Raw genomic sequence first — 23,731 nt, 5'->3', positions numbered from 1 at the left:
AGATTGGGAGACGGCTCGCCAAGTATGGGTTTCCAAGTGTTGTGACGTTTTCACACATCGCCCCATTGCAAATGGGGACCCCTGCTTTTTTGCTTTTTAGGGTTTGTTTTCTAGATCTTTTAGGGTTTTGTCCGTTAGCCTTTGCATTTTTTAGTGTTGTCGGGGAGATCAACTGGATGGCAGGTCCTGCTTGAGTGACTCCTGATCTTGAAATTTGGCTAAGTCTGGAATGTCCTGATCCTGAAATTTGACTAAGTCTGGAAACTGAAAAAACCTCCAAAAACTAGATTTTGCAATATAACTCCTGGAGGTCTGAAACCACTCTCAAACATCCTGAAAGTATATATGGAATATAACTTAAAAGTATAAGAAACATTTCCTTCTTGTTTCTTATACTTAAATGTTATATTCCATAAAAATTATCTTGTCGGAGAGTTCGAAAAGTCAAATTTCGCTCCTGTCCCTCTCAGGAGGTCCAAGGCAAAAGTGCTCATGTCCCTCTCTAAGGGACCAGGGCGAAAAGGCTTATTGGAGTCATTCCTGACCTTGTTTGGTCAAATTGAAACATCAAAGTCATGGTGAAGGACGAAATGAACATGATAGAACATCCAGACTTGATTAAAAACAATGAAATGATGAAGTTTTTGCCTAGAAGGTCAAAAGTGCTCCTGTCCCTCATTGGAGGACCAGAGCGATTTTCTTTAGATACACATTTTTAGACCTTTCTTGGAAATTAACTCTTATTTGTAGCGTGAAGTAAGATGAAATCTTCCCTAGCAAAGGAATTTCGAGATGAAAAGTGAGACAATTTGGCTTAGAGGGCAAAAAGTGCTCCTGTCCCTCACTGAAGGACCAGAGCTTGAATTTCAAATTTGCACTATTTTTGCAAGATTAAAGTGATTTTATGATTTGAAGAGGTTAAGGGAGGCATGTTTTGTCCATTGAATATAATTTAAGCGGTTCACAAAGGAGTAAATCAACCCAAATGACAAAAAGTGCTCCTATCCCTCACTGAAGGACCATGGCACTTTTTCAAGTTTCTCCTCTTTGTTTGATATTTTATGGCAAAACTTGACTTGGATAGGAAGGACGAATGATGTTTTATACCTTAGATGCAATTGAAGGTTTAAAAGAACAAAGAAGTACGCCAAAATGTAAAAAGTGCTCCTGTCCCTCTCCAAGGGACCAAAGCGATTTTCCAAAAAGTGCTCCCGTCCCTCTCCAAGGGACCAGTGCGATTTTCCAAAAAGTGTAAATTTCCTGCAAGGCCAAGGCAAGTTTGTGATTGAAATGAATGAAAGGGATCATTGCTTACCCCACAGCGAGAATTGACAAATAAAGGTGAAGGATTAAGACCAAAAATGAAAAGGCGCTCCTGTCCCTCTCCAAGGGTCCAGGGCGAAAAATGTCCTAAGGCACGTTCCTTCTAAAGATCAAGTGAATTAAACTCAAGACTCCAATCAAAAATGTCATTTTAAAATGCCTAGATGAAGTTTTGAACGTGAAAATGTGGAATACAAGGCCTAGATTGAGAAAAGTGCTCCTGTCCCTCTCTAAGGGACCAGAGCGAAGTTAATGGCATTCATTATTTCTTACCATATTTGGGCGTTAATATCCTCCAAATCGCATTAGATGCCAAATTGCTAACTTTGGAATATTTGAAAAAATTAATTAAATTGGCATTTAATAAATTAATTTTGAGCCTTAGAAAATCGAATTTTTATTATAAAGGCATTTAAAATTAATTTTTGTGAAATTAAAATTTACAAGTTGAGCACACAAGGCATTATTTTGTCTTTATTTATCAAGTCGGCCTCTCCTTTTTGCAATTTTATTTATTATTTCACCTTTTATTTGCTAGGTCGGCCTATGGGGAGGTGAAGTGGTGAGCGCCCTATATAATAGGGGTGTTTTGAGCAAATTAATCAATCATTCATTCATTACTTCAAGTGCGATTTTGGAGAGCAAGAAGAAGGTGCGAAAGCTAGTCTATTTGGAGCGAATTATCCTAAGTGTTAGAGGCTTAAGGTGGTGGAATTGATGCTTGAGAAGACATTTGAAGGCGAATTTCCAGATCTTGAGGAGGCAAGTGGAATTTGTTCTTTTCCAAGCTAGGGGAGGCGTAATTCATCCAAGGGAGGACTATAATCTAAGCTTGTCCATCAAAATCCAGTTTTCTTCCTTCATTTTTTCAAGGTTTTGTACTTAAATACTCAAAGGGAGGTATGAAGAATTACTTTTTTGAAGTTCTTATTCAAGACTTATTGTGATCCCATTGCAATTTTGTAAAGTCTAAGTCTTGAAGATCCAAATTCCATTCATGATTAATTTGAAAATGTATAGTTCTTGATTTATCATGACTTTTTTCAAATTAATATCTTAAGTTTTACCTTTGAAAGGTCTTAAATTTCATGCTTTGAGGTTTGATGCTCAAAAGACTAACTTTAATATTTTGTGTAGGCATCAAATGGAGATCCGGGAGGGAAAATCAAGCCAGATCAAGGACGGTCTCCTCCAAGAAGATCAAGCAAGGACAAGGGCGACCTCCTCCAGTCTAGCATCGACAAGGATAGCTTTCTTCGATCAAACATCAACAAGGGCGACCTCTTCCAATCCAGTATTCCAAGGCAAGGTACATCAATCATCCTGCACATCAAAGACGAAAGAAGTCAGAGCAAGGGTTCGTTGAAGAAGCAGATAGTTCCAGATGAATTAATTAAAGCTAACTTCTCAACAACATCAAGTTGAATATCTACCAAGTTACAAGTGTCAGACGAGGTGGCATCCTAGTCATCACTTCTCCAGTCAGTGTGATCCACCTCAGCATGTCCAGATTCAATGTACCTAACTCATGGAAGGTAGCACAAACTTCAATGTACCTACCCGGCTATCCATTGGTGGAATTTTCCAGAGAGGACATGTGTCCAAGCAATACAATTATTTCATTGGTCGAGCATTAAATGTTATGTAATGGTTGTAACAAACCCTAATTAGGGTTTTGTTGACGTGTATTTTATACACAATCATACACAGAATAAAATACCAATAGTTATCTTATCCTCTCTTGAGAAAATAGTCTCTAACTGCTGAAGATCTGCAAAAAGGATCAGTTAGATGGACTCCAAGGTTCTTTTAGTGGGGTCTCCACGTGTGGACAAGCTTTTTTAGTGGTATGATGTGATTTGCTGTTTCCTCCAAGGCGTCTTACGGATTCCAAAGGCTCGAAGATTCTACTAAACTAAAAAGGAACTTTCAAAAAATAGCAAAAGGATAGGGTTTAAGGAAGTCTAATCTAGCCTAACCCTATGAACGACTTAGCATGAATGAGATTTGGCAAGACTCAACCAACTTCAATTTTGCCATAAGATAACAACTCAATTGAAATTAGTGCGATCTTCTAAGGTAATAATGATATTCAACGCATCAAAGACCAAGGACACTACTACGAAGGTACATATCCTAGATACGAAAATGCTTGAAGGTTAAGGAGTCAAAATGTTCTCCAGTCGACCACGCAAGGCGTTCCTACAATCAGCAAGAAGCTAGTGGTTTGGATTGCGAATCCTACCAAATATCAAATCTCACACTTAGTCTTTCAAATTAACAAACTACTTTGATTGAGCGTGATTCAAGTACATCCAACAACCATGAAGATAACTTAAGAAATTTGCAACAAAACACCATAACTTCAATATTTTATTGATTTCCAAGTCATCATATACAACAATTGCTTGAATTTCTCTCTTCAAGACTCAATCTTGCTATAAAATAAAAATTGCTTCTAACTCTAATCTATCTATTTCACTCTTATCTGACTATTCGACTATTAACTATTACCAAATGAAATGAAAAATGGGGGTATAAATAGCATCCCCAGTTACAATGAAAGGTCCAGATTGAAAATAAATCAACGGACAAGATCATGACACCTAAACCCTAATTAGGGTTTGTTACAAATGACCTCCTTTTTACTGAACAATATTAAATACATAGCCAAATATTAAATTTGGCACAAAAATCTAGGAGGTATCAACCAATGAGAAATAAGATGTCATGTCATATGTAACAACCTTTCATCTAGAATCTTATTCCCTTTCCAATTCTCTTTCTTAGCATATGCAATGAATTTTGTCACGATTCCTTCGATTTCTGTGATTGGAATCTCGGGAAGATTCTTGATACTCTCTTCTAAGTGGATAACCTGATCGAATGCATCTAGAAGAGCTGCGTCCCAAGTAGGTTCAAGTTCCTTTGTTCTATCAATCAGGAGCATGGTGGCATACATCTGATCATATTGTTCATCTGTAACATCTACGTCCTTGCAAAAGATGATCTTGATTCTATCCTCAAATTCTTGTATATCCACATCTGTCTCGACCTCGATCCTTCTGCCAAGAATGGTACGAAGTACCTCAAATACTCTGTCCTGGATCGGATTGATCACCTCCTTAACTTGACCACATCTAACACTGATGTCTTCGAAGAGAACACTCTTTATATGGAGTAAGGTTGACCACTAAAACAAACTGTGAGAATCACCTTCTAAGATCCTCTCCTGCGCTAAAATTCTTCTGGATGTATGTCTTATAACTTTCAAGACAGGGATGACAACGTCCTTGGTATGGGCAAATGCAGCTACTGTTGCCATCAATCTGTGGATTATCTCAAGAACTTGAATAGCCTGATGAATGATCTTCGACATCTTTGTAACAAACTCTATGGCCACTGTATGAGATCTATCCATCCAACTACATGTACGCTGGACCAGGTTCCTGAATCTTTCTGCTTCATTGATTGATTGAAGGGGCAATGCCTGCACTGGTGATCTAACTGGATCCTGACGTCCCAAAGGTTCATTGATGTGACTGAAATATGTCCTCCATGCACCGACCTCTCTCTCAAGCTTTCTATTCTTTTCCACTTCTTCTCTAAGCTTGTCCTTCAATGCCTCAAATGTGTCGGTAGCATCATCCATTGTCTGCTCTGCAGTGGATGGTCCTAACTCAATAGTTTGTATATGATAGTCTTCTGCTAGGATCTCACCCTCATACTTATCTGCTGCCGGTGTAGCTATCTGCAGTTTTCTGGATCCAGTCTCATCTCGAATCATCTTGGACATCTTTGTAGCCTTCTTCTTCTCTGTTATCACATGTGAACGTCCAACAAGGCTTTCTAAATCAATTGCACTGTCCTCGTCCTCAATTACGATCACCTTGGTTAATCTTTCCTTCAACCAATCTGGGATATTCGATCTTGTCTCTTGAACTTGAATTTCTTTATGTACTATTTCTTCTTGTCTGGGAGGAGATGGCATTTCATTATCATTATCTAAATCATAGTCTTGAAGAGATCCATCTGACGAAACATGCTGTGCCTGTCCTTCCTCCTGTCTGTCATTTTGTACCATCGACTCCATGGACTCTTCCACTCGAACTGTTCTATCCTCTGGTCTGGAAGAAGTACCTGGTGTTTGATCTTTGTTGGCACCTTGCTTTTTCTTGGAAGACTCTTTCTTTTTTGATCTTTCCTTTCTCTTCGAACCTCTTGGATGGAGATTGCCCTCACTGGCACATCGAAGGTTACCTTCACCTGAATTCCTAGGATTAGGATTGCCTTCACTTACGCTAGCTCCACCTTCGGCTGGTTTCTCTTCCAAAGTAAAAGACATAGCTATGCCTTGTTCTCTCAACTTCTGATGCTGAACGTCTACCCATCTGCGAGTACAAGACAAAACTGGTGCCATCAAATCATCTAAATCCACGGCCTCGGGCTCATTCCAATTCAAACTAATTGTTTTGCTTTCTCTATCATATGAAGATTGGATGTGCCTGCCGTTGTCCTGAGCTTGGTCGGCCACTCTGTAAATCCTACATTTCCTGATGAAATCCAAAGGCAATCTAGAATGTATCTTTCGTTTCACTTCGAGATCATCTAGGAGATTCATCATAAAATCTTCAATTTGGTGCTTATGTCTAAATCTTCTACCGACCGTCTCCTCTAAATGTCCATGGGGATCAAAACTATTCCTCCAAGCAAAAGATGAAAAAGAATACAAGGCTAACTCCTTCTCTGCGTCATCCATGGCTAAGACATTAGGACATACCTCAACTGAATTACCCAAAATAATAGGTACCTGAACTCCATTCTGATGTCTGTGTCTGAATGCCTTCACATATGCTGCCAACTGCCTTGTTACTTCAAGTAACACAATTCTGTCTGTCGGGTACCTCGGCAACATGTATGGAGGTAAAGGACATCCATGCACTCTAATGTAAGTGAACTTGGGAAACTGAATGAACCAAGCACCGTACCTCTTGATAAATTCCTGGGCATCCTGAGATAATCTGTTGTGAATCCCTCCTTGCAACGTCCTTGTGATGTTCATCGTGAAAGTATCATTGACTAACTTGTAGTTTTTCCCTGGCGGATGATGCAAGTAGGTATAGGATTCACAAGCTCTGACCTCGCTGGGTCCTCTTCCAATCACTCCTCTGTGAGGTAGTCCTGCGTACTCAACACTTCTGATCAACGCATAGATGACGTATGAACTCATGTGGAAGGACTTAGTAGCCCTGAGTCTTCTCAACTGTACGTCTAAGCAATGGCTAATTATCCTAGCCCAATGTATCGTACCCTTTCCTTGAACAATCACCTGGATGAAGTAAAACATCCACTTCTCAAAATAGAAGGCATGAGGTGCTCCTGTAACTCTGTTGAGCATGGTAATCAAATCTCTGTACTCCTCCTGGAAATCAATCCTGTGCGGTGTGTTCGGTACTTTGCTCAGACGGGGACGACTCTTAAGTAGCCAGTTCTTGTTGATTATGCTTAGGCAAGCATCTGGATCATCATCGTACACTGATCTGGCTCCTTCAATGCTCTTATATATCATGTCCCTGTGTTTTGGAAGATGGAAGGCTTCACTTATGGCCTCCTCTGAAAGGTACGCCAAAGTGTTTCCCTCGTTGGACACAATTGTCCTGGACTGTGGATTGTAGTGACGGGCACACTCGATCATCAACTCGTGGCACTGAATAGCTGGAGGAAAACCGGCCGCCTTGATGATGCCACTCTCTATTATTCTCCGAGCGACAGGTGATGGCTTGCCAATGTAAGGGACCTCTCGAAACTTCTTCGTGCTAAAGTTCCCCAAGTTGGTATCTCCAATGTTGCTCCACTTCGACACGATCTTGGTCTCCACTTCTTCGGTCTTCTGATCTTCTTTCATGAGAGCTGAGCGGCTGGTGGATGCTCCCGCCTTTGGGGTCGCCATACCTACACAACATTTCATTATAAGAACTATATTTTGCAATGAATAGCGTAAATAAGAGAGAGAAGTTTTTAGGAAACGTCATGATAAGTCTCTAGAGTTATCATTTCCTAAAAAAAACAACGATTGAGCTAAGAGATTCAAAATTCAAAATTTCAAAATTTAAAATATGACGACGAATAAATAAAGCAATAATAATTAAAATCGCCATACCTCGATAGAGAGCTAACTCTAGAATGCAAAAACAAAATTCGCCTTGGCAAAATTGAGGTATAAAATAATCTTCAATATGATCTCCTCAAAATTGACTTTGCCACCTTTGGAGTGAACGTGATCTTCAAGTATCGCCTTAGACGTGGTCTTAAATGATCTTCAAATTTGCCCTTGACAAATCGCTCAAACAAATCCTCCAAGTCTTTAACAAATTCGCCTTAATGTATCCTCAAGTTCGCATTTGGTGTGGTCTTCAAATTCGCACCACCCTTTGATAACTAAGCGCCACCCTTGGTTTGAATTCGCACCACCTTTGAACACACTTCGCACTATATTCGCCTCTCCTCAATTCGCATGAAGAAAGGTAAAAATGATTATGTGAAAATGAAAATTTCCACCCTTCATATATAGCGCACTCATCCTTTCACCCCTTAGGCCGACTTGATAAATAAAACCATTTTTTAAATGATTTGCAATAAAATAACAAGGCCGACTTGCTTAATTGGGCGTTTCAAATCGATTTTTATATTAATTAAATAATTAATTATTAATGCCTTGCGTTTTTTAAATGTGAATTTCGATTTTTAATAAAGGCAAAAAATAATTAATAAAAGATAACGCCATATTAAATGCTAAAAAAATGAATTTTCAATTTTTTAATCGATTTAACATTTAAGGAAAATTTGAATTGTTTAATTTGGCGCCAAAACTGGAAGACAAAGGGACGTACCTCATCGCTCTGGTCCCTTGGAGAGGGACAGGAGCAATCCATGACTTTGGTCTCGATTTTTGCATTTCTTACGTCCAACTCCTTCATCTTCACGTTGAAAATCGATCATCTCGATGGTCTTTCGAATTTGATTGCCTTGTGTGTGCATATGGGTGTCTTTTAAGTGCATATCGCCCTGGTCCTTGTCCAAAGGACAGGAGCGATCTTCTTGTTTCCATGTTCATCTTGCATCTTTTAATTTCGATCTTTCATTGTTGGCGAATAACACACTTTACTTGTTCCTTTTGCGCTTGATTCATTTGTCTTCATTATGTGTTTGGGCGTATTAAAGGGGTCATCGCCCTTGTCCCTTGGAGAGGGACAGGAGCGATCCATGTCCTTTTCCTTGACCTTGGCAACTTTACACTTTGATCTCCTTTGCAATGTCCTCTAGACGCCGTCCTTCGCTCTTCCTAACCTCGCTTTGCTTTGATCTTGAAGGAACGTAAGTGTTTTGATAAGATCGCCCTGGTCCTTGTCCAAAGGACAGGAGCGATGTGAGGCTTTTACATCGTTTGGCGATGTTTGGACGTTAAAAACCCTTGCGAATTATCTTCATACGATGCCTTGGACCCTCTAAAACATTGCGAAGTCTTGTCCTTACGTAAATTTTGCATGAAATGGCCAATGCATTCAACATCGCCCTGGTCCCTTCCTGAGGGACAGGAGCGAACTAGGCTATAGGGTGCGAATTTCATCATTGCGACGACCTTTGAATGTTTGTGCTTGCTAAAAAAGTCTTGAAGTGTCCCTTGCCACCTTGACTTAACTTGGATCGTCTTTGAACTTGCGTAGGAAGCAACATCATCCTTGTATCGCCCTTGTCCCTTGAAGAGGGACAGGAGCAATCCTCCCTTTGTGGCCTTTATCTCACTTTGCCAGGTTCCGAGTTTATATTCAACGGACTCGTCCTTCTTCACTCTATTCGTTCATGCCTTAACATCATCTGTAACTTTGCAAGAAAATCATTTATATCAAAAATCGCTCTGGTCCCTTCCTGAGGGACAGGAGCGAACTAGGCATTTAGAACCTTTGTGGACGTCCCAAAAATCTTCAATTTGTATTCAATGCGTCCATCTCATGTTTTCCCTTGTTTTTGAACGTAAACTTGCCTTGACATTTGTCTAGATTTTGCATAATGAAGGAAATCGCTCTGGTCCCTGGGAGAGGGACGGGAGCTATAAGGTATTTCGCCCTGGTCCCTTGGAGAGGGACAGGAGCGATTTGGTCAATATAGGTCATTCTCCTTCGTTTTTGCATCTCAAATTATATTCATTTGGCAAAGCATCTTCCTTTGGACGTCCTCAAATCATTAAGTCATCGAAATCTTGCAAGGACAAGGCGAAATTTGATTCGTAGCTCCGGTCCTTCACTGAAGGACAGGAGCGATTTTCCTCCTGGAGGCATTTCTATGCTCATGAAAATCTTCAATTTATATTCAATGGAAAGATATCGCCGTTCTCCATCACTTCCAACTCGAAATTTGTCTGGAATCTGCAGGGATGATGAGATATTTGAAAATGAGCTCCCGTCCTTCACTGAGGGACAGGAGCGAATTTGCTCCTACAGGCCAAAATAACATGATTTTTCACATTTTAACACTTCACGAGGCGAAAACAAATCAATTCCAATGCCCAGGATCAAAAATCAAAAAAGTCAAAATTTGGTCAAAAATATTCAATCGGACAAAAATTCACATTGACTGTCAACACTTAGACAAATTTAAGCTCTGCATTAACATTCCTATTGAAAATTAGACCATTTTGGCGAATTCATTGCATTCAAAATTTGCATTCTAGAAAAGGAAACTCAAAAGCTCTCAAAAACGACTGGATTTTGGCCTGAAAAGACAAAAATAAAAACCCTAAGGCTTGACCCTAAATCCAGACGACTAACTAACTAACAAAACCCTAAAAACGAAAGCGAAAACGAGCGAAAAACAAGCAAAAAGAGGGGGTCCCCATTTGTGATGGGGCGATGTGTGAAATGGTCACAACAGGTTTTCATTATTGAGTCTTGGCCATTGATCTCAAATTGATCTTAGCCATCGAATTGTATTGTGGGCACTATATAAGCCCCGGCTCTTCATTTTGTAAAGGGAATAGTAAATAGAAAGCAATTAGAAAGGAGTTAGCAAATAGAGAGTAGTGAGAAGGTGATTAGAATAGCAATTAGAGTAGAGTAGAGAGAGAAGGCAAAGATTGTTGCCAAGATGTTGTTGTAAAAGACTTGTAACTTCATTGAAGAAAAGGTGAAATTTATGGGTCGATTCGACAATTTGCATGGTCTCTATACTTCTCATATTTGATTTCGTGTTATTAGATGAGTGGAAGAAATGTGCTTGATTGATGGTGAAATTCGTATATCCATACTACTAGCAGTTTGTTGATTGCAGACTTGCCTTGTGTAGTCAACTGGAATCATTCAGCTTAAGCTTAACTTCAATTGTCGCTTCTTCATTGATATGCATCAACCTGATGGTGTCTATGCCTGCAGTGATGATTTGAACATTATAATATTATTTTAATATTTCCTAAAGTGCAATTATTAATTATTTAAAAGGGGAGCAATTAAATATTATTTTATTATAAAGGAATCTTCTAGAAGGGAGGCAGATTCAAGTATGAAAAAGAATAAATAGGGGAGGAGCCTCATGGTTTAATCATCGGTTATTTGACATCTCTTCTTTGTGACTAACTTGTGGAGCCGAAGGTTTCTGCGGTTGATCTATTTGTCTTTGGGAACGGAAACTCCCATTGATAGCATAACTAAGGTGGTGAAAGAACCACTGAAGGGTTATAGGTTGGGAAGGACAAATCAGTCCTTTCATTTGAGCTTCATTGGTGGCCAAAGGCCAAATTTGTGCTTGGGATCAATTGGACAACATTGGAAGCAATTGGCATTGGTGTCTACAATGAACTTGCTATCTTGAATGCTGAATGTGATTACTTTTTTCTGACTTCTTATCTCAGTAGTTTCAGACTGCATACCAGATGGAGTGATGCCACAATTTTGCTCATGGAGGCCCATTAATGCTACAATTTGCCTATCTATCTGGAGTGCTCCATTGGTGAGAGCATGGCGATGGTTTTTGGTGTAGAAGAGAGCACTTAGAGGCAGCTATTTATTTGTTTAGGATCTGAACATATCAGGACAGGGGCGGCTGGAGGTAGAGTCCGATTTGAGTCAAAGAAAGACTCTTTCAGCCCTTACTTACATCATTTCCTTCCCCTAATTGGAGCACTCAACCTACAAGGGGCAACCGAAGATTCTCAAGTGTGGAAGCGGACTCAGAGCTGTCACTTAATTGTTATTGACTGAGAATTTTAGAAAACAAGGGGTGATTTTGGAAGGAATTCGATTTGGATTCAAGAGGAATTACATCTTTAGATATTGCTTGCTTCTTCTTATCAGAATTGAGCGAACTACAAACAGGTTCTCTTTACTACTTGTAACTATCATAGACAGCAATATATCATTGTCTGAGTTAAGGAGTGTGTGCATCCATTATCAAGCTTTAAGTTTGATTGATTGTATTGGTGGTTACCTCTAAAGGAGTCAGTTCTGATTTTTATATATGCTGTAATAAGTTCGTCAAAATCTGAGGATGCATGACAATTGTTTGACGTAATGTCAATTAGCTGATAGGATGTTGGTGTGCTTTCGTTATCAGTAATTTATTTCAGTTCACTGCATTCATATGTTCAAACAAGCAAAACCAAGAAAACTGCATAACAAGCAGAATTATACAAGCTGTCCATAACAGCAGGGGATATTACAGCTGGGTGCTCCTCCATGTCTAATGCCCCAAGGAGCTTCAGTCTCAAAAAGTGGGTCAAGAAGCTTGGTAATCCCGATCCTGACTTTATATGGCGGAATCATGAGAAATTTCTGGCAACTAATGTGGTTTCCAACCCTGCAACAATGGCTTCTAATATGGTTGCCTCTCTTGTGGAGCCTACCCCATCTTAGCCCATTCATGTCCCCATTGTGTCCACCCGTCGCCTCCCCCCACTTCCATGCCTATTGAAGACCCCCCTGGTCTTATACAGCTTGATTATTGTGACCTAGATGATGTGGTGATTCCTGTGAAAAAGTGCACCATCTCTCAAACTACTAGTACCATCTCTAAATCTAACATCTCATTCAAAAAAAGGAAGGGATGCAAATCGAGAAGCTGCGTATTGAAGGTCATGATGTGGTTGATGATGGTACCTAGTGGACCATGGATGCCCTCATCACTAGGAGCAAGAGGAAGGGGATAGGCAAAAAGGCTGGTTGAGGAGCACCTGAATGGTGGCTGATCCTACAGTTTCTATGTTGCAGTAGCATTTTTTCTATGTTGTCTTCTCAGCTCTAAGCACTCTACTAGTTTTTGAGCTCTGTTTTGGTCTCTTTAGCTAGAACATTACTCTTTGTACTCCCCATTCGTGGGTTTTAAGTAGTCTTAATTATTTTATTTGTTATTATAATAGGAGTGGGCCCTAATCCCACAATTTACCTACAATGAAAAAAGAATTAAATATTTAACTTTATCTTTATTTTAATTTATTTAATAAAGGGACTATAGGGGCCACTTATTAAGTGAAAGATGATTTATTTTAAACAATTGGGACCTTTTCATATTTGGATGCTACATTGGAAGATTAAAAAGGAACTTTTATTTAATTAAAACCAAAAGTGAAGGGAATCAATTTTCCTGGAAGAGCTATAAAAGCAGTTTTGTAGAGCACATTTCTTATGTTGACGTTGGATATTTGATATTGCTTGTGCTACTAGAGGAGATTGTTCTTATCAGGTTTGTGAGGATGAAGCATAGACACTGTTGCTATATCATTGAGGGACTATATTGATGTCAGAATGAAGCATAGATCTCACACTAGTGATAGAGTATAAAACTTTGATTTGTGGAAGGTGGTGGTGTTTACCGCTATCTTTGATAAATTAAATACAGGAAATAATAATATAATTGACAATGCATATCAGACACGTGAGTAATATATATCTTTATTCAAACATGAACTTATTACAGAGAACAAGATCAAAGATGGCCGACCAAGGAGTTACAATTGATCTGACTATATCCTACCACCTTCCTTGGCGGTACACAACATATTTAACGAACCCGACAGTTGCCAAGATGAACACAACCGTCAAACAACTGACACATTAACTACCCAAGAGTGACAACAAACTTAATTTGCACAACCAATGCATTGTCGAATAACCAATATTATCAAACATAACAATAGGCATTTTATGCCAGCTACAGGTGGGCAAATTGGCTCTTCCTTGTTATGATGGTGTTGGTTAACAGATTTGTCACTTCTGTTTTATACTCTTTTGCCCATGTCAATGACAATCTGACCAACAATTGAGTCGCTTGCAATGTTATTTGCAAGTGCTCTCTGCTTATTTTACAAGGCGCAACTACCTTCGAATGATGTGGAATGAACGAAAACACGGGGAATGTTTTCACCAGAAAGCAGAAAAGGCAAACTAACACCTACCCATAACCATGAAAGTAGATGTAAAAGATTGATTTTAGAATGAAGTGAATGTAGACAAACAACACAGTTTATTTATTCCCACACTCACAAATGATATCCAAGGAAAGAAAGAGCAGCAGACCCTTTTCAACAAATGATTGAATCTAAATTCAAAGCTTCAGAATCAAATACATACACAACCCGATATAACAAAATAACACTGAAAGTAATTACAAAAAAAGCATAATTCATTGCAATTTAAAGAAAACATTAATAAATTCAAAGACTCGGAAACATCCTCTTTATTCCTTCAATGTCAAAATGTGAGTTCATATACTCCATACCCTTGTACAATAAAACAGTGCTGAAAAGAAAACTATTTGCCTTTCCCCCTTTTTCCTCCTCCTTTCCATAATCTATTAATTACATTTTTAAAGACTCTTCAATCAGCCTTTTCAGTTTTTGTAACCGCTTCACTTTCAAGAATGAAATAACCCTTTCACATTCACATGAAATTGCTGCTCTCAAAATGATTTAAAACATCTTCAAATGTTTTAAATTGTTGTATATAAACTATAGAGAAATTGAGAAATTGTTAATTTCTCCTGCAGCTACTTTTGAATAAATTGACTGCGGGTTAACCAAGCATCTTGGGGCCATAAAATTTTGTGAGCGGTTACGATAATTGAAATAAAACAAGGGTTTTTAACCATTTTTTAACAGCTCACGAAACTGAGGTACTTCCTTTGTAAACTAGTCCCGCAACCATAGTTGGACTACTCGTGACTCGGCTCGACTCGCCAAGCCCCTGAGAAAAACACTCGGGAAAAACTCAGAAAAACTTGGTGAAAAACTCGACAACGTAAAAACATGCTTAATTTTAATAAAAAATGCATTTTTTTGCAAAATTTAATGAGAAGATGCATCCGATGAGTCAATAAATGATAACAAAAAAGAAACAAGCTGATTCTAGATATATTTAAATGCAAAGTGTCTACAAAATCGCTTCCTCATGAGGAATGTTGATGGCTGGAAGCAAAATTGTAAATAGTTTTTGTAAAACCAAAAGTAAATACATCATTACAAATTACAATTACAACTTCCTCTTCCCAGCTCTAGCTAAAACTAGAGGAGAGGTAAAACTAGAGGGTCTAGTCCTAGAAGTCTGCAGTGGGCATGACTATGCCTCCTCACTCGGTATGGCTGGCTAATCCTCCATCCTGGATGAAGCTATGTCTCCACCTGTTTGTGGCACTGGCAATGACTCCTCATCATCCTCTTCCTCCTCAATGTCATCCAGCATGAAACCAAATCCAGCCCCCTCCTCCTCCATAGCTTGCCTCTCCAAATCAGTGTTGTCATCCTCAGAAAACAATGGAGGCTGCTCTTGTGATGTCCAATCACTGTAAGCATCTATATCATCCAAGTCAAGTGGACCACCTGCTACTTCCTCTACCTTCCTTACCTGCAATCGAAGATTATATTGCACAAAGACAAGGTCATTGACGTGTTTTTGAGCTAGCTTGCTCCTCTTCTTCATGTCGATGGCTTCAAACAAGCTCTAATTGTGCTCACAACTGGATGAACTACAAGGTTGATATAAGATTTTGAGGGCAAATTTTTTGAGATTTGGGGTATTTCACCCAAACTTTGCCACCAAGCATCTGCAGATTAAACTTAGGTTGAAAGTAGCACCCCTCGCCAGGGTCTGAGGGTGAGAAAAAGAGGGGTAGAGAGATAGGTGTAGATCTTGGTGGAGATCTACAAACGCGCAATATTTGAAATTTCATCATTCATACTCATAGTTTCAAACTTTCAACCCTAAAATGTATAATACCAAGATTTCTTCAATGCTAATTATGTTGTTTTATGGAGCCTAATCAGACTCGGAGGTTAAATTTTCCCTACTTCCATCAGCGCAGTTTCCCCCTATATTTTTTGATAGAGGTTTGGGGGCAGCACCCCCAAGTTGGGGTCAAGGGGCATTGCCCCTTGCGCGCTCCCTGTCGGGTGTTCTAAAGTATAAACTATAAGAAAGGAAAAAGACATATTGAAATGCCACTTATACTTAAATGTTATATTTCATGTGTATATTCTAATGAAGAGAATGAAACTGACCTAAAAAAACAAAAATTGATAATTTTTTGACATGTTTGGGCCTCTTTTTTTAGTGTAGCCGAGTTTTTTAAAGAAACTTGCCGAGTTTTTTAAAGAAACTCGCCGAGTTTTTGCAAAAAACTTGGCGATTACTCAGCAAGTTTTTTGCAAAAACTCGGCGAGTTTTTGCTGCGAGTTAAAGTCATAAAAACTCGCAGAGCTTTCTGCGAGTTTTTGAAACTCGTCAAGTACTCTGCGAGTGTTCCATCTATGCTGCCAACTATATCGCTCCATAAAAAAATATATTAAAATAACATATCATATGAGCTTGTATGGTCATAAAATTAAAACTGGGGGCCTTTGAGACCAAAATGTTAGGTGGGTTGATTTTAGATTTAAGAAATTTGCAACTTTTTTTGGAGATCCGAGAGAGATTCTCTTGGAAAGGACTTAAAAATGATGTCTTGAAGTACATTAAGGAGTGTCACACATGTCAGAGAAACAAAGACGAGCACACTCTGCCAGCTTGTTTCTTACAACCCTTGCCTATTCCTGGTAACAAATGGGAAAGTATTTCCATGGACTTCATCACCGGGTTGCCACGAGCTCAAGGGAAGGACAGTATCTATTTTTAGTAAGTGGCAGAATGGCATGTTTCTATTTTTGGCAGTGGATAGGGTCCTGATCCTGCAACAGTTCAGTGGTCTTCCTTGCTCAGTTTCATCCTGGTTTCGACAATAATCAGTATTGGAGTCATAAGTGATATAATTAAATATTATTTACTTATCCTAAGGTTTAATATTTAATTAATTTGATTATTTTTACTACTGATTTATTGGCTTTGGAAATGGTGCATAATATCTCCTAAGTGCTTATAATGGAGATATTATTTTATTCACCACACATGTTTGCTAAGTCAAGTCGTGGTCCTTAACTAACTTGGCGTGATTATTTGTCGAAGTATGGTGCCATCCTTAGGAAAAGGAAATGCAAATGGAAAAGTTGAATTTGGGCGAATTTGTGAGCATTTGCATTTGGTTTTGGGGAGTTAGGAGTTATAAATAAGAGCCCTAGGCTCCATTTTGTGGCATCTTAAAAATTTGCATCGTTATGTTGCCGAATTGGTGATTGAAAAACCTGAGCTTTGAAGTGTGGCTTCCTAGCTAAGTCTCAGTTTCGTACTTGCAAGATAGTACCTAGCTGTATCTATGTATTTCCAGTGGTGTTGGTGAGTGAGTTGCAGATTGTGGAGTGTTTTGTGTGAGATTGGAGTGTTTTTGGGTTGCTGGTCGTGGAGCTGCTGAAAGTGTATTTTGCTCATACCACTTGGCCAGGCAATTCCATCATTCTAGGTATTGGCTCATCCTTCCTACCACTGGCAATGCATCTTGTAAGTTTTTAGCATCTTGTAACTCTCACCCTACTCGAAAGTGGAAGAGGTTGGCTTGCCTCCTGTTTTCAAGTAAATTGTAATTCAGTCCTCCCACTGCATAAGTGGTCGAGTGATGCTTGATTTTAATGGTCCTCCCGCTGCATAAGCAGTTGAGTTGAGACATCTCATCTCACACTATCTTAATTATTGCAAGGTTAAGTAGTAGTACTACTAACCAATTATGGCTTGTAACTCTCACCCTGCTCGAAAGTGGAAGAGGTTGGCTTGCCGCCTGTTTTCAAGTAAATTGTAATTCAGTCCTCCCACTGCATAAGTGGTCGAGTGATGCTTGATTTTAATGGTCCTCCCGCTGCATAAGCAGTTGAGTTGAGATTGTTTTGTAATTTCAGTCCTCCCGCTGAAATATCGCGATCGAGTGATTTGTGCCTTTGTGTGTTCCTCTTGGCCAGTTTACCACCAAGTCTCTTGTTTTCCCACTGGATAAGCAAAAGGGGCTGGCTTGCCGCCCAGTATTGTATTTCACTTCTTCTTTCAGCAGATTTGAGATCTAAAGATCCCCTCTTCACCGTATGCTCTCACCTTCCCATATTGGGCACTTGGTGATCAGAAAGTGGAAGGGTTGCTTTTTCAGCAAGTTTCAGTTTATTATGCTTTCTAACCTTAACAAGTTATTTGTTTGTGGATGATTATTATTGGCCTAAAAAACAAACAAAAAATAACTGGGATATTACAGTGGTATCAAAGTTGGTTTTCCTGCCAGCCTGTGAGTTTCAATGGATTCGGAAGTCTCCATGAGTGACAGAGACGTCAAATACTACAACCGAGAACAGAAGAGGCAGCAGTTTCAGATTCTGATAGTGCCGGAAGAGGACACATTTTCAGAAGTACTAAGGAATAGAGGGAAGGATTTAGATTCTTCAGACCCAGTGGATTCAATGGCAGACAAGACTCCAGAACAGAATGAGGCACGTGATAAGAAAGCCATCTTCTTTCCTTGCATTGTTAAGGTACTCCATCCCTCATCTGTAATTATTTTTTCCTTAATGCTTTGAGTGTCTTACTCTGTGAAAAGCTCCATGTTGATCGCAACCTCTCGACCTTAATCTTGGATTTCCTTATCCTTATCATGTCCTGAATTTGTTTCCTCTTCTTCTATTCACATCATTGTTCCTTGATGACTTGGACCTTGATCTTGCAATCATTGAATCCTTGTCTTTATGTTGTCCCTTCCATGCGGTTGAGTCCTCCCGTCAGCTGATTAAAACATGCTTGTACATCACCTCTAACCTTAAACCTGAAAAACAAACACATTGTGATCAAGACAAAAAAACTTGAGAACAATGTTTTCCCATGGATTGAACAATGTTTTCCCATCCAGATTGACAAGACATCACCTCTTTCTAAGAGCTAAGAAACTGAGAAACCCAAAAAATGTTGCCAAACTAAGGAAACTAAGCTAATACAACTAAACTAAGAAGTGAAAAAAGAGGGGGTACCCATTTGTAATGGTGCGATGTGTGAAAATGTCACAAGAAGTTAATGATGAGAAAATAAAAAAACCAATGGGGTTTTCTATATGATGCCATTGACAAGGCAGGAGGTAATATTATATTTTTATGGGTCAAGTGGAAAAAGTACGAACCCATTTGGTGCATTAATGACCATAGATGGAATAAACAAGTTAACCAACAAATTTATGTGGCTGCCTACCAGTTGAACCTTAAGTTTTTCTTCTCTTATACCTTTAGGGCTGATGAGGAGGTCATGAATGGCCTCAACAAATACATTGAAACAATGGTCCCTAATGAAAAACTTAGAGACCCAATCTTGGACAAGTTACATCTTTACAAACTTGTAGAAGCCAAGTGGTTTTTTTCACCTCCATGCATTCAAAAACGAATGATTGTGCGACCAAGTAATAAATATATATTTAATGCTCATTGTCAACTAAGTTTTTAGAAAAAGTTAAATTTTAGATTATCCATCGTTTACCAAATCACTCACAAAGTTATTAATTTTGTCCTTGTAAATTTGTGGTTGAAAGAAAATGGTGCAAAAACACCTGATCTTCAAGAGTTCATCTGCATTCTATCCTAGCCCTGCAGCACTTCTTGGTATGAGTGCAATTTGAGCACATTTCAAGCCATTCACACCAATAAGTGCAACAAATTGACCTCAAAATTGCATGAGTGACCTAGTTTTCGTGCAACACAACCTTCATCTATATACCAAAAAGATGGGGGGAAGGGAAACACAAAATGTCATTGACCTTGATGACATATATCCACATTCAAAATGGATTGACAATGATATATAGCCCCTCTTTTCGATGGATGAGATTGTTGATCATGAGCGAGGAACAGCAGATATAGCAGCATTAGAGAAGGGGGAAGGCAAGGCTGACACAACAATTGGGGCTTCATTGGATACAGTTGCCAATAATATGACCAAGGAAGATATTCTTCCTCAAGCAAAATCATTACCATCCATTTTGAGGGCACCCAACAGCCACTTAAAAGCTTAGTTGCCAGTTCAGTTATGGGAACCAAAACCTGATATAAGAGTACGACAAAAACTTTGTCCCTTGGGTACAAGTACAAGAACACACACACACATACATATATATATCCTATATGCATAATTTGCAGAAAAGAAAATACTCAACTCCCAAAATGTCAGTACACAATGAAAATTCAAATTACAATCGATACTTAATATTCATATTCTTCTTCATCAGAAGCATCAAGGTCAACATCAACATTAGCTTCAATTTCATTTTGCAAACATTTGACAAAATGCCAAATCATTAACAATACAAGGAAATCAATTTCACAAAACATAAACAAACAGCTGCTACATATGTTCTTGTTGTTTCAGCTCTTCAATATGCTCCTGCTCGGCAAACCCTTGCATAATGTAAATCAACAGAAATCAATCTCACTAATGCTGATATAAAGTTTAATAACCCAATGTTCACAAGTATAGCTCACAAATGCGACTGAAATGATATTTAATTGCTTGCTAGCTGGCATATTCTGATATTAAATGTTGTTACAAAGTTATGATACAACTAGGACTGGATGGATAAAGGAAATGGCATACCCAAAGTGATGAAGAGTGAAACTAAGGTTTTAATGTATCAAACTATGCCTGGGTACAGCCCTGAGTACTGTCTGGGAGCCCAAGTTTGCTGTACCTTGGGTGTACTCGGGGCTGTACCTAGACAGTAGTGATACCAGGACCGTACCAGTACACATACCTGGGCTTTACCAGCAGTACCCGGTAACTTAGCTTAAAAGTTTTATTTTATGGAAAAAAATTATAAAACATTAATGTGGATTTGTAATTTGTGATCATATTTTACTATAATCCGTATTGAACTTGTTTTCAATCTATAAATGAATGAATATCTACTTATCAGTTCTCTAAATTCAGTTTTATGCACCTTTTTAGGATTATTTTGTAAATATATGCATTTTTTTAAGCTCAGAAATTTGGTACAGATTTTACAGTTTTTTGCCAAGTTGCTGGGTCAAGTTTGGGTTTGCCAAGTTTTTGCTGAATCACAAACTTTTAAACTATGGATAAGACCGTGAAAGGGTTTCGCAAACATAAAACGCATAAAATCAAACTGTTCTTCCATTATTGAAAAATTCCTAACAGATCTGAACATTTAATGACAAATATATAGCTCACTACCATAGAATATGATTTTAAAAAGGCGATAAACTATGATAGAATTTATTAAGTTACAGAAAAACTTGATGAAAATGATAAATATATTGTGGTCTAATGTTGATAAAAAAGAAACGAGTATAAGTGCTGAACCTATATATTACAATACTAATGGAGATTCAGTTGACACCATACTACCCTTTATTCAATTCTATTACTTCAAAATTATTGCACATACCATGATATTGAAAATAACACTAAAATGTTTTCGATAAAGAAATAGAACAACTTCAGAAACACAAAAAGAAAAACAAGATCTAATTATTTATGAGGAATGTGCAGTAAAATGGACCCAAAAAAAGAACTGTATATGTTAAGCTCTTTCTCAGAGCAGAGTTATTGAAAGAATACTTTTACTTCAGGTTTTAGTACAAGTCACAATCTTTACCAAGAAAGAAAAACCTGATTCAGTTGTCAATAACAGGTAAAAATTGCTACCCATGTAATGGCATGTGAAAGGAAAGTCATGGTTGTGATGTCTACCCTCAGCTTCTGCTGTAATCCAGGATACTGTACCTGATATTCAAAAACTGTAAAACATGGGTGCCACATAATAGTTCATAAAAATGCATATGCACAAAAGCCTACAGATAAATCCAAAGGTAGTCGACAGCTAATATTCTAAATCATAAGCTCTTGCAGCTTCATCATTTCAGATCAACTATCTAAAGAGATTTCAAAATATACATAAAATTATCTTCATTTAATCTTGTATGGCATTTTGCCCACCTTTCCATTCTGCTACTTCTTATGCCTATCCACTCTCTCCTTTCCCCTTCCCCTTCCACCACTCCATTGTGTGCATCCAGGCAAGAGATCCAAAAATAAATACAAACTAAGACTAAAATATGTAAAGTATAAGTTGACAGTACAACCTAAAATATGGATATAGATAATGGGTAAACAAGTATGAACTTCACCCAATGCTTATTCATTGACACTCTTAGAAAAAAAAAACTAAGATTGTCTTGAAATGTGATGGAAAAGAGATTCCCTTTATGCTACACAATCTGCTCAATTTTGGACCCTATCAAAACCACATTAACTACAACAAAGAGAAAGCTAATGACAAGTATAAATTGTGTCATGATATGCTATTCACTACTTACGAAACCATGCAAGTTGAAGGAATGCCAGTACAATAAGAGTGCAAGGGAAAAGAACCAAACAATCTGAATCAACAATTTTAGGACATTCTTCAAGCATGAAAACATTTTTTTTAACTGAGTTACTGGTTTGGATCCAGGTTCAAGTACAGGTAAAGAGATTCAGATATGCCGGTACACCAAAAAAAATTTGGGGCTGGGTTTGTTTTGGGTTCATCTATACAATAAATATATAAAAAACATAAATAAATACATCTTTGCAGCCTTTGTTATCCATGACTTCAAAAATATAATTTTATATCAAAAAAGATCATGTCAAAATTATGTGCTACCAATGACTTCTAACATGCAACCACACTAAAGAATATTAATGAGATAATCTAAGAGTATCGGATGAGAACATTTTATAAAATTAACAGCAAGCAGATTGACTCTCACCACATTTATAATACACAATACAATAGTTTTACAGATGAAATAATGTTTAGCTTCTAGTAAAATCTTAATATTTATATACTACTTTCTTCACAAGTTAATAAGCCCATAGTTTTATAAACACCATACTTAATATGAAAGTAAAAATACATTAAAATATTAATAACAGGCATTAAACATCTGGATTATTGGTATTATTTATCTGACATGGTAATCTGCCAAATATGCATAGTTTAACAGCATTTGCATTGTATATGTTAATTTAGAGAGCTTTTGGTATTTAACTATGTTATTTTTTATTATCAGCATTTTGAAACACAATCAATAATCCATCATCACATGTAATCTGATTTTCTTTTCTCATCCAGATAATGGATCAGTTAGTGTATTTCGAAACATTTATGCTAAAAAACTTGCATAGTTGAATTCCAAAAACTCTATAAACCATCTTTATGGAGTGTGAAAAAATTACAACTACCATTGCACAGGTTTTTGCTGCGCTCCAAATACGAATCAGTCAAGTGAACCACCTATAATCACACAAATTTCTCCTTCACTACCAAAAGACCAACAATGTTTCATCGGAATATGCAGCTTCACATCTTCATGGCTGATAATAAAGGCAAAAGGGTCCAATTTTCATGATGAGGGCAGCTAGTGAAAGGAAGCTCAGCAAGTGGAAACAGCTTCCTACACCAATCTAAGTAGGGGAGATGATGCAAAATTTCTTCAAACCCTTATTAGTCAGTTACAATTGTCAATTATTAAATGCACATTTAGAGTATGTAAATAATCATACAAAACAACAATAAACCATAACACAGTTTTATGTGGGGAAAACCCTCTTGAGAGAAAAACAACATACTCTAAAAACACACCTCAATTGTAGTATCAGTAATCAAATGTGGTTAGAATACAATCACGGAGCCAAGTTCATTAACAAGAGTCTTCAACTACAACAAGGTTTCTCAAATGAATCCAACAACATAACGGTACCTACGGAAACTTGATTTCATACTACAAAATACACAAGTACCTGTTGATGTGTTTTTCATGCACATGCGAACACAGAATAAAATACCAAGGTATCTTATCCTATCTTGAACAAAGTTTCCCCGAATGCTGAAGATTTCGCCGAAGGATCAATCGAGGCAACTCCAAGGTTCTTGTATGTAGGTTCTCTACTTGTGGATAAGCTCTTGCGATATGATGTGATTTGCTGGA

At 38.0% G+C, this 23,731-nt stretch overlaps 1 protein-coding gene across 1 annotated transcript in view; it reads right to left on the bottom strand.

Moving 5' to 3' along the window:
• Nucleotides 1-21,518, bottom strand: part of LOC131078560 (uncharacterized) — a 51,552-nt gene extending 30,034 nt beyond the window's left edge. Inside the window, exon 1 of the mRNA XM_058016288.2 lies at nt 21,405-21,518. Within this exon, the coding sequence (XP_057872271.2) occupies nt 21,405-21,518 (114 nt within the window). The remainder of the gene's footprint in view (nt 1-21,404) is intronic.
• Nucleotides 21,519-23,731: the final 2,213 nt, after the last annotated feature.

The sequence above is a fragment of the Cryptomeria japonica genome, chromosome 8 (assembly GCF_030272615.1).
Source record: "Cryptomeria japonica chromosome 8, Sugi_1.0, whole genome shotgun sequence".
Taxonomy (NCBI): domain Eukaryota; kingdom Viridiplantae; phylum Streptophyta; class Pinopsida; order Cupressales; family Cupressaceae; genus Cryptomeria; species Cryptomeria japonica.
Note: the sequence above shows the minus strand (reverse complement) of the source record. Positions and strands in the feature narration are given on the sequence as shown.